Genomic DNA, 12407 nt, shown 5'->3' on the forward strand with positions numbered 1-12407 from the left:
CAAAAGCAAGGTAAAAATGTGTATTACTGTTAAAACAAGGACAACTAAGACTACATACATTCAAAAGGTGCTTAAACTTTATAGATTGTTTGTGAATGCAGTAGTTATTGCACATGTCATTTAGTGCAAACAGGCAGGGAAAAGAAAGATGTACCTTTAGATTGATGGAGCTGGATATTTGACCTCATGTTTAAAAGTTCTCGATATAAAATGTTAAAAAGAGCCACACCTGTCTTTGTGTCAGTGCGCGCGCACACACACACGTATCACTGCAAACCATTCATGTTTCTGCAGACCCCCCTGCATGACGTAAGACCCCGATGATGTGTGACTTCATTACCTGAGTTTGGAAAATAACACCGGCAGATTTATTATGGTTGCGTCTTCTTCGTGCGCCGAGCGTGCTGCGTCCGCGCCTCTGATTGGCTGAGCGGGCTGGAGGAGAGGAGCTCCGGGATCCTGTGGCGCAGAGAGGACGCGCAGCTTACCCGCCAGCGAGCACCGAGCCGGGGCGTCGTGCTGTGATGTGATCGGATGCGGGTTGGCCAGGCTGCACCTACGGGCGGACTGCCTCTTAAAAAGCGGCTGTCGACGTCGCTGCTGATCACTAGCGTGCGTGCGGGTGTGTTCGCCGTCGCGGAGGCGCAGAAGCCCGGAGGCTGAGCGAAGCGGTGAGTGGATGTAAATAGATGGAGCTCCCCTCCCAGTGCCGCGGTGCTGATGGAGCCGGAGATGTGACCGGATGCTGCCGCTCACACATCCACAGCACTGCCCCAGTCTACGGAGGAGGCAGCTGGGCGTCACGGTAGAAATGTAAAAGATGATCTAACGCCAGATGCACCGGGGATGGAGTTCAGCTCAGTCAGGAGGCAGCAGGAGACGAGGGGGCTGCTCCACCCATGACATCATCCACTTCTTTCAAGTTCATCTTCCTGCTCTGCCTGAGCTTCCATCTGTTGCATTTCATCCTGGTGAAGCAGTGGGTCAGAGTGGTGTGTAGATGAAGGGTGGCTTCCTCTGGACAGGCCTTAGACCTCAGACTGTCAATACCTGGAAGTGATGGTGATGATTTCTGTGTGGAAGCTGTGAAGTGACAAGAATCTCTCTTTCCTTTTAGGCGACCTTCCGGTGAAAGCGGCCTCATCTGTGAACCCTGAAAACAAGGTGAGATGAGGATCATGTTTTGACACGTTTGCGTCCAGAAATAGAGAATGAACCACAAGTTTCATCCTTTATCATCATGCAAGTACTTCTGGGGTATTATAAGAGATATATAACGCAGCATGTACTTCAACATTAACACTAACTGTTTGTGTATGTCGCTGTCGTCCTGTGGCCATGCTGCTAAAATCTGCATCTCGTGAATGACCTCTGCTATTCGAGCACAAAAGATCTATTGTAGTATTGAGGACAGTCGTTTAATCGCGTGGCGACTGTCCTGCAAACTGCTGTGTCATTCTCTCCTCTTTCTCCCATCGAATGACCATCCTTCCTCCTCCCCTCTCTCCCTCACATCGCCCCCCCACTTTAACCATGCTGAGAGGGGGGGGGAAGAAAGAAAAGGCCGCCGTGTCCACCGAAGTAAATAGAAGATGGAGACAATGGAGAGATGAGATGAAGTGCTGTTTGTTTATCACTGGTTGTCAGATTTTCCGGGTTGTACCAGGACGTGTAATTCATCCTCGAGTCATGAAGCGTATTTGCTGTGTTGTTCAGATTCAGGCACAGTTTGTTGATGACAACCTTGTGTCAGTTTTTGGGTATTTTAGCTTTGTGCATTTTTTTTGCCATGATCACACTTCTAATGCAACTATCGGTTTGCCGCTGCGGAGTAAAGTGAAGGCCGATGAAAAACATGACAAAAGTGACATTGAGGCCTTGAGGAGGGCTGGAGTCCTGACGACAGCGTGGTTCAGTGCAGGTGTAGTGTGCACCTGTTGACACCGTGTTTGTGTGCGAGTCGCAGGCCTGGAGAGCGTGAGTGCAGATTCAGCACAAACAGGTTGTTGTGGTTATCTGGCTCAGTGACAGAGGGACAACACGACTGCCACCCGGGGGAGCGGAGGGCGGATAGGGGCCCCGCACAGGCAAAGTGCACTGCCCAGGGATTCTGCTCTTGCCACAAATCCCGCCACCGTCTGTTCCCAAGATCTTGTCGTGCTTTAAAATCTGCTGTGTCTGTGTTTTCCATATTCCTGAGAAAAGGAGCTTATGATGACTGCAGAATTGTTTGAGGTGTGTGTGACTGGGTGAAAGGATGTTTATACATTATATGCATGTGTCCTGGGCGTGTTTTTCTACCTGCATTTGTGGTCTGCCAGCTTTCCACAGGGTCGTAGCCTTAATTAAATCAGTCCCAAACAGAAGATCATGCAACCCTAACATGTGCCTGCATATTCTTACAATCAAATGAGTCTCTGCCACTGTTTGAGTTTCTCTTCCTCTGTTTGTGTTCAACATCATAAAACTGATCCACCGAGAGATAAAAGAGATGCGGTGCAGCTACAGTCAGCAGGAGCAGGCTGCCACCTCTCCTCCCCACAGACCAGGCTGTGCTGCTCAGCCCCAGTTGTGAGCGTCAGTCCTGGATGAATAGATTGAGGCTCTGACTCACAATATCATGCAAATGCATTCCAGCTCCAGGACCCCGATGGAGTGTTTTTATTTGAACACTTCAACACTGACACCTTATGTATGCAAGAGGGTGAGAGGCTGGAAAAGAATCTGCATCAACACTGCGAGGTGTTTCATCAGCTTCATGTGTGGTTGTAAAACCAGAGGAATGCAAAAAGCAACACAACGACACTGTATTATGTTATATTGTGTGATATACAATATACTGCCAGAGTGTGCTAACCAACAGGGACCAACCATTAGCCTGCTCCAGATAAGTGCGCTTAAAAGAGGCTCAACCACAAGGAGGAAGAGTTTGATTGAACTCTGACTGACTCAGCAAAATAGACAGTGAAGAACTGGACCAGTGAATTTTTCCAGGCAGCTCAGGCTACAAAACTTATTTAATTTAAGGTTTTCATAAATGTAAATTAATTTTACTAAAATGAATGATAGTGATTATAAAAATATTCAAAGATAGCCCCAAATATTGTTTGTCAAACTCTGAAGTATTTACATCACAATATACTTCTTTATACATTTTAAATTAGAGGAACAACAGAATTTTAAGAGCATATACTAAGATTATCACAACACTATCACAGAAAGATTGTGGTTGATCTATAACAAACATTAGTCTTACATTTTTGTAGTATATAATCCTTATTTATTTTGTGTGTGGGACGTATGTTACTGGCTGAACCCACCATTACAAACTGCTGCAGGTCTGAAGCTCTTTAGATGTCTCACGTGGTGTCTTTCATCTGCACCAACATTTGCAGACATCTCTTAGTTTCTTCTCTGCCTCACGTCATAGAAGAGTCATAACTTCATTGTGAACATTCTTAATAACTTTACCAACTGTTATATAAGAAAGATCTTTGGCGATTGCTTTGCAGCCTTTGGTATTCTTATGTATTTCGTTAATAGCTTTTTTGTCTGACAGCTCTCTTGTCTTCACCCTTTTATGCAGTGAAACCATCATTCATTCGTAAATAGTTTTCGTTTAACACATTTGAATGAATCAAACAGGGCCAATAATTGTGTCTATATATATTCTGTGTTTTATTATACAACTCTTTTATCTTTTGTTCCATTTTCTTTCCATTTGTTCACCATGGACGTTTCATTACACAGTTTTGTTTTTACATTAATTGGTTAATTTGCATGATTTCAGAAGCTATACTGAAGAATGTAGTTGAAATTCAATGGACTAATATAAAATAGGGTCTGGATATAATGTGTTGCAGGCTACATCAGGTTAAACACGGTGACATGATTTCTGATGTTGCGTCTCTTCTCCCTTCAGCTCCATCACAGCAGTGTGTTCCCAATCGGCCATGATGTCCGTACAAACCCCTCCGCTCTCCCGCTCCGGCTCCTCCCCTTCAAACGTGGGTCTGGCCAATCGTTCGTCGTACAACCAGTTGCATGGGCATGATGTCATCAAGGAGTCCATGGAGACTGGAAGTTCGTCCACTTTGCCAAAGAGCCGTCAGAGGTACGCAATGACCAGCGGGCGGAGCGCCATGGGGATCAGTGACAACTTGTCGTCTAAAAACCAACCTGTGACCAGAGGGAGGGGCCTCCCCACCAAATCCTCCTCCAGCTCAGCCCTCTATTCCTCCTCCTCCTCCTCCTCACTGTTTAATGCAACCAACCCCAAGCTGGCCAAGAACGGAGCCAACATGCAGAGACGAGCTGAGAGCCAGCAGCTAGAACTTAGCCGGGCTACTACAGAAGGCAAAATACACAATGATCTCATTAATAACCCAACTTCTGATTGGCTAGAACTCGGGAAAGAGAACTCACAGCAGCCAACGATCCGTAGACGCACCAAGAGCTTCTTGGAGTACCATGGGAAGGGCTTGGATCTAGACTTCAACTGGGGAAACAAGGAGGAGAAGGAGGAGGAGAAGAAGCAACAGTCGTCTTCAGAGAAAGAGCAGGCTAGTCCTGCCAAAGAGAGGGAGAGTCAGAAGGAGGAGAAGCCGAGCAGCAAGCAGACCTGCCCGGAAGAGAGGGAAGAAGTGCAACCAGTGGTGGAGGAGGAGGAAGAGGAAGATGACCCCACACCTATGCTGAGACAGCCCCTGCTACCAGTGGTGGTGGAGGCCCCGCTTTCCTCCACCTCCTCCTCTTCCACCAGCAGCCCAGAGTGGATCCCAGGCAACCTCAACCCCCTCCAGAGCCCGGTTCCAGTCCAGGTCATAGGGGAGCTCTGTGGTCAGGTTCAGACTGTCGCACGCAGTCCTGCGAAACCCCCACGCAGCTCCCAGCCCCGGGTGATCAAAGTGGAGCTGCACCCCAACAATGAGAACCAGTTCCTGCAACAGTACCCGCCTTCCTCCCCTAAACTGGCCCGAGCTGCAGAGAGGAGCCCTCCTACCAGGAGCCGAGCGCCCCCTCCTCTGCCAGATCCTGAACATGAGACTGGGCTCCCCAAAGTGGGCTTAAGAATGGACCTGACTCCTGATACTCCATCAGGGGACGAAGACTCCAGCTGGACCACCCTGTCCCAGGAGACGCCGTCTCCTCAGACTCCCAAGGAGACAGGTTGGATAAGAGAGTGTTTGTCTTTTCATCTGCTCGACGGCCTTTAATCATCCTTTATCGCACACCCCCTTTCATTCCCCTCTTTCTCTCTCCCCCTCTCTACCGCCTACACACTGTCTGATCTGGAAATTTACCAAAAGCCTTTTCTTAAGCAAGCAAGTCCAGTACCACTGCAGGAACCTTTAAAGCCCCCTTATGATGCAGGGAGTGAGAAGAAGGGACAGAGGGATAGCATACTGCAGAACGAAGGGTGTGGAAAAGGAGGGGAAAGTGGAAAGAGAAAATAAGCAGAGCTGGAATTGGTAAGTTGATTTGACATTTGAGGCCCCCTGAAAGCCTCAACAACAAAATTCTGGGGGGGATTATTTATCCACCTGGATACTGATACTTTCACCACGCAAGCCTCAGTGCATTGATGTGGAGAGTATCAAAATAATCTAAACACAATAATCACTATTGATGTTATTTTATTTGTTTATTTTTAGGGGAGGGGTCAGATTATGATGCAGGGAGGGTACTTCAGCATAACACTAGAGAACTAGGTAGGAGGGGGACAAAGCATTAGTTAGAGATAATTTGGGTTTGGAGACAAAATATTAGAAATCAAAAAGGGAACAAATAAACCAGCAGAGAGAAGAGGGGGGTCTGATGCCCACTGGAGGATGAGCCCCAGAGTTGCTATTAACAGACACTAGGTAGGGACAGACTGACCATCTCTGTAGAGCCTTTTGTATGTGCATATGTTATGGTTAAATGTGTCACGCCGCCTGTGCACAGTCATACATATGTATGTGTTTGTGTGAAAGACTCAGGCGCAACATGTGTTTGTGTACCGCTGTCATCCATCAGCAGATTTATGGAGCGAGGGCGACCTGCCCCCAGGCTGGCGGGAGATCTCAGACTCATCAGAAGTCTATTTCTGGCACATCCCCACCGGCACCACGCAGTACCACCGACCCGTTGCCTCCGGCAACCAACATACCGGTCCTGACAACGAGACTGACACTGAGAGCGACCCACAACCAGAATCACAGGACTCCCTGAAGCAACCCAACGAGGTGAGCAGACACACAGATCTAACACAACACAAGGCCTCATAGGTTCAGCCAGTGTGAGTGTTTTTTTTAGCTGAAGCTTGTTTTGTCACATGCAACATTGATGGAGATAAAGTTACTTGGTCAGCAAACACTTTAAATACAGGAACTTTAAGAGAAGCTGCACATGTGTTTTTGATCAGGCAGAGGTCTATTATTTATTGAAGACTTAATGCTCCATGTTAGAGAGTAGAATTCCTACACACTTCAGCTCACCAGCCTGTGAGGAGACACACTGAGGACATGTTCTTTAATGTCCTCAGATCTGCTCCACACATTGTTGGTATAAAACACGAGTGACTGATCTGTAACATGTTTCTTGCACATCTGCTTCCACTCTTCTGTCAAATGATAACCAGGGGAATCTTCCATGTCCTGCTCCCTCTGTAGATACAACAATAACTGTATATAATGATGGACAACATGACAGGTCCCCAGAAGTGAAGCCAAAGGAACCTCCCTCATTTCAAATCTCTCTGCTCCTCTAAATTTATGCCTCCTTCTCTCCCACAGCGCCCCAGCAGTCTGATATCTGACAGCTCGGTGGAGCCCGTCCCCTCCCCCTCTGGCTCCTGCCCCTCCTCCTCCTCCACCCCCTCATATGATGTCACCTCTTCAGGACCGAATCTCAACGCTGCCGCCGCTGCCTGCACAGCCAACGTACGTCATACTCAGCCAAATGTATCCACTTGTTGAAATAGTCTTAAAGGTTAAATGCATTTAGTTTATGTTGTCCTTCATTGTGATGGTGACATTTTTATCATGATGTCATCTACAAAATCTTTGAGCTTTGATTTCACTCTCCATTCCTCTCTAACAGCTTGATGGTGATCTTGATCTATCTCTGCTTTCACCGCTGCACTTATGAAATTGAAATTAGCTCACCACTGTGTCTCTGCACAGTCTCCGCCGCATATTCAACATAGATGAATATCTCACATATGAGCTGTCCCCTCTGTGGTTATAACAATGCAGATGAGATCGGATACGTTGGTAAAATCATGATCAGGATCTGACATTTTTCACATGTCTCTCTGAACATCTGTCTGTTTTGCTCCAGGAGCTTAAGGACTATCCAGTCTATCCTGATCCCAGTCTGAAGGCGTTCGAGGGAGCCACCCTCCGCTATGCTTCACTTAAACTCAAGTAATACACACAGACACACACACACACTCTACAGCAGAGTGTCATTCTAGTTTTAATCCTCTGTGCAGCAAGGCCTGAGCCGTGATGCTTTTTCCTAGACTAGTTTGTGAAATATGACTCTACAGTAACTATTTATGTCTGATGTTTCCCTGCAGCCCTCCAGCCCAATTAGAGACAGTGGACCTCAACAATACTTTCTCCAATGAAGAGGCAATGGTAAGATCAATACAACAATAAAAAGATTAGATTAAATTAAACTTTATTGTCATTGCACATGTCACAAGTACAAAGCAACGAAATGCAGGAACACGGTCATACACACAAACATTATTGTTAATTGACCATGATGGTACCATGTTAAACTTTGCTCATTTGTTTACAGTACTGAAGCAGACAGGCAGCCTTATCGTACTGTTTCATGCCGCTACATGTCGACCATGTAGAATAAAGTTAGAGGCAGCTGCAATCACAGACAAGGCCCATGATTGTACATTGTGAAGGAAATCCTGCAGGAAATCCTGAAGGAATAGTGTTTTTTCTGGAGACGGATATCATCTTAAGCAGAAGTATTTACTCTCTGTACTCAGCATCATGGAGCCCAGGCTGATGGACCACACAGAGAGTGGCAAAAAGGAGTATTATAATCTCTAATTACTCTTCATGTGGGGCTTCTTTATTGGCAGATGTATGTAAACCTTTGTTGTTGTTGTTGTCTTTGTTGTATGAGATAATTATGTACCTTCCTCCAGTCATCTATCAAGCTTCATGGCTCAGTCTTGACACCCACACATACTGCAATAGGGAAAAGGGGACTCTGTTGTAGAGCACAAATAGACAGAAATCAGACAATGCAGTGAGAAAGAATAACTACCACTTACCACTTCAGAGTTACGTGGGTGTGATTGCAAACTGTGCATATCAGTAACATGGTATACTACCAATAAATGACACCTTTTGTTGCTATGTATAACATCTGATGTGTGTTAGATTATGTTTATGTTAAAGAAAGGAGGTCACCAGGCTTTATTTATATTTATATGCATTGACATAATGAACCTGCTCACTAGCATCTGCTCCTCCCCCCTTTTCTCTCCATTCATTGCAGTGCCGCTCAGTGGTGACTGTGTGAGACGACTTGTGGTGAATGTGGCAAACTATTTTTTGCTGCCCCCATGTGGAAGGCATAGAAATGCTTGACCCCAGTTGAAGTCTTTCACAGTGAAAGTCAAAGTGGAGAGATGTGAGGAAGAGAAAGAGAAAAATGCATCTTTTGTTAGATTCAGCTTAAAAATGAAAGGAGTAATATTTTGATCTGACAATAATACGCATATACTTCATTTATAGTATTTAGGAATTCAGTGGAAATGGTATTTTGGACCCTTTAGAAGATAAACAAGTTCCACCATGTTTTGCAAATAACTTTTGTTATCTTTCATTAATTCACTAAAAGTACAACATACAGTTTTACTGTTAAACCCAATCTTTATCTAAAATGAGTAAAACTAACTGAAATCTCACAGGACACGAAAAGAGACTTGGAGGTTTTTTACTGTAAAATATTTAATTCAAGTGGAAGAAAATCTTGAGGAATTGCAAAGCCTCAGCGGAACGAAGAAACACGAGGGAGACGTGTGAGATTTCAGCACTGATCTGAGCACGTGTGAAAGTTTAATGAGGAAGAAACACAAACAGAATATTATGGTCAGTGGAAGACAGAGGGAGGTGGAGAAGTGTGTGATTGTGTGTTGGAGTTGTGTGTTTGACACTGTTATAGAGCTGGAGGAGTTTATAGTTTCCTCAGGAGAGAGAGAGAGAAAGAGAGAGAAAGTGCAGAGAGTGCAGAGAGTGTGGTTAAAGCTGCCGGCTAGAGGCACACACAGACCCACACACACACACACACACACACACACACACACACACACACACACTCACTCAGTTATTGCTGTGGTAGTGAGCTTGTGGTGGTCCAGTCACTGTCACTCACAATACAATGAGCATTAGAATTTAAGAGGAACTTTGTGTGACTCGCTGTGTGTACGTTAGTAAGTATGTGTGGCTTCATATACATATATAATATATAAATGGAGGTTTAAATGAAAATGGATATATAATAACATACATCAGTTTGGATCTGGTTTTTTGTTAGTTTTGTTTATTGTAACTGCTGAGTGACAGACAATCAGTTTAACCAAACTAATAATGAAGTCAAACTGTAAAATTACCACCCAAGCAATTTCTACACTGGTCTTCTGTGCAACTCAGGCTTTTCTGCTCTAAAATGAATATGAATATTTAAAATGTGTTTATTTGTATGAGTTTGTCTGTTAGTCAGCAGCATTCTGCCAAAACGTCTGGGCAGGGGGTATGGGTTAGGAAAGACCCAATTATATTGTTACCATAGATTCAGATCAGAAGGCAGATCCAGGATCATTTTTAATTGTTTCCTTAACATTGAGAGTTAAGGAGTTTTTCTGCATTTTAGTGAATTCCTCTAGGAATAATCAGGCATGTGTAAAGTTCTGATATCTATGAACAGGTGACGTTTGGTGCAGAAGTGGATCCAGACTTTTGGATCAGAATAGTTTTTTTTTTTATGGGTTTGATCTTCATTCAGTTACTGCACAGTCACAAAAATTCCTTTCAGCTCTATCAGAGACTGAATATCTTTCCTGAGTTAAATCTGAGCAGTTGGAAGAAAACTGTAGGTGGAATATGTATCTGATGGATGTGCAATATGGTTATAAAGAGGCTGATCAGCCTTGGCAGGGGGTTGCACTCTCTGAATTCCCTCCAGTTCATTTTCAAGGTTTTTCTATTTATTACCAAGTCTGTTTCGGATAATCTGATTTATTCACAATCTGTCTGATCATCCAACTGCTTGAATTATTTACCCTGTCAGAGTTCGTTGGAGCCTCTATTTTGTAAATTTCCGCAATTATTTAAGCAAAGTCAGTGTTTTCATGAACAATAAATTGACAAAACTACAAAATGAAGACCTCAGTTGGAATTAAAAGTAAAGCAACTTCTTGAATTCTCAAAAAGAAACAAATCTGTGTCTCCCTCGCAGTCGTTTCCAGTGCGATCTCTGGGCTGGGTGGAGATGGCTGAGCGGGACCTGGGCGAGGGGAGAAGCAGTGTGGCCGTGCACCACTGTATCAGACAGCTGTCGTACTGCAGGAGGGACATACGAGACTCAGCCGGGGTCTGGGGAGAGGTCAGTGCGTCAACAAAGACACTTCGAAATACATTATCAGGTGCAAGAAAAAGATTGATTTGGCCTCTGGGTGTGTGTAAGTGGAGTGTAGCTTATGGTTTAATGAAAAAGAAAATCACAAGAGCAAAGTTGTTTTATTCTTATATGTAAATTTAATGGAATTCTGCTCCTGGCTGGCAGCAACCTAATGAATTTTTTATTTCTTTTCTTTGGCTTGTTGTTTTTACAGGCCTGAAAAGTTAAATTTATTATGTCACATAAAAATTCAAAAGTAAAATCTGAAAAAGTCATTATAATTAGCGTCGTACTAAATGACTAGTAGTAGTGTCGTTTTTTTCTAATTTCCTGTTTTTAATCACCTTCTGGTTCCTCGCGTGGTCCTGCCCCACCAGCTTTAGTGTATGTTTGTGGTGCTGCAGGGTAAAGGGATGCTGCTGGTGCTTCAGGACCGCATGTTGACCCTGGTCGACCCTGATGATCACAGCCTGCTTCACTCTCAGCCAATCAGCAGCATCCGCGTGTGGGGCGTCGGCCGTGACCACGACAGGTAGGCGGAGATTGCGAGCATCTGTATTCTTTCACGATACCATTTTTGCGGTTTATGGGAGGATCCAACTGTTTTATCAACTCCAAATGTCTTTTCTTGGATTTGACTGAGATGCAAAAAAGGGAGGCATCATACTACAAACATTTATGTACTGACACACAACATATATGGTAACTAACTGTAAACTGCACATGTGGAACAATGTTGCTGTAGCTGAATCAGGAGTTTTAACGAATCATCAGAGAATAGATTCAGCCTCATTATTATTTGATGCATATTTGCACAAACTGCATTCAGAGCAGGATAATTACGCTCAATGCTCGGCGTTTCCATTCCACACAGAGGTCCTGCGGGGCTTCAAGTCATTTGGCAGACGCCCGTGATCGTAACCTTTTCGGGATGTGAGCTGACAGTGTGCTGAGGCTAGCACGGCTGCTAATGGAGGGGACAAGCTAAGCCCTCACTGACATGGACCCCTCTGGGTTTTCATTAACATGTGGAGCGAGCACCTCAGGCACACGCAACTAGCACATCTGGAAAGAAGTGCTGATGCTAAATTTTACATGTGTGCATGTTTGCATGTATGCATATGTTTAAAATACAAAGAAAGAGAGATGTGGAGATGTGTCACATGATGCAAAGATACAAATGAGACAAGGTTTGCAGTTGTCTGGTTGACTGAGTGAAAATGGATTTTAAAATAGCATCTGTGCAAAAAGCTTGATCTCACTTCACTTGCTCGACAAGTCTTATTTCTCTCTTTCTGTCTCCGTGTCTTTTTTCAATCTCTTTCTCTTTATCTCCTCAGTGCTGATATAGTCTCCCTCACACCCTCTTACTCTCCATCTCTCCCTCCCTTCCATCAACAGTGTGTGTGTTTGTGTGTGTGTGACAAATAGAGGGAGAGAAAGACAAAGAGCCCCCCCCACCCTCGTCCATCTCAGAGGTTTGAGAAACTTTCAGCGGATGTCTCTCTCTATCTCTCTCTCTCTCAGCGATAATGCATAAAGTGTGTAGTGGAAAGACGAGGGGAGGGTCGGCCCAGGATAACTCCCTTCCACTTATCCCTTTTTCTTTCCCTCTGTCTCCCTCTCTCTCTTTTACGACATCCTCTCCTCCCACCAGCACTTTAAAATCTGCAGCCTGCTGTCTTATCTCCTGTTTGGTTGCAGGCTCATGACTCTTTATGTGCGGCGATATTACCCAGTGATCCAGAGGATGTTTTGGTGCTCTGGGA

General features: G+C 44.7%; 1 protein-coding gene across 4 annotated transcripts in view; it reads left to right on the forward strand.

Moving 5' to 3' along the window:
- Positions 1-299: 299 nt before the first annotated feature.
- Positions 300-12407, forward strand: part of LOC109625892 (amyloid beta precursor protein binding family B member 2) — a 34646-nt gene continuing 22538 nt past the window's right edge. The window contains exons 1-9 of one of the 4 annotated variants that reach the window (XM_020081822.2): positions 300-671; positions 1118-1164; positions 3923-5169; positions 6019-6227; positions 6777-6923; positions 7324-7409; positions 7565-7625; positions 10477-10623; positions 11043-11170. In XM_020081822.2, coding sequence (XP_019937381.2) covers positions 3954-5169; positions 6019-6227; positions 6777-6923; positions 7324-7409; positions 7565-7625; positions 10477-10623; positions 11043-11170 — 1994 coding nt within the window. In that variant the 5' untranslated portion in view covers positions 300-671; positions 1118-1164; positions 3923-3953. The other 3 variants (XM_069531497.1, XM_069531495.1, XM_069531496.1) reach the window with 3 other exon arrangements.

This window comes from Paralichthys olivaceus, chromosome 9 (genome assembly GCF_024713975.1).
Source record: "Paralichthys olivaceus isolate ysfri-2021 chromosome 9, ASM2471397v2, whole genome shotgun sequence".
Lineage (NCBI taxonomy): Eukaryota > Metazoa > Chordata > Actinopteri > Pleuronectiformes > Paralichthyidae > Paralichthys > Paralichthys olivaceus.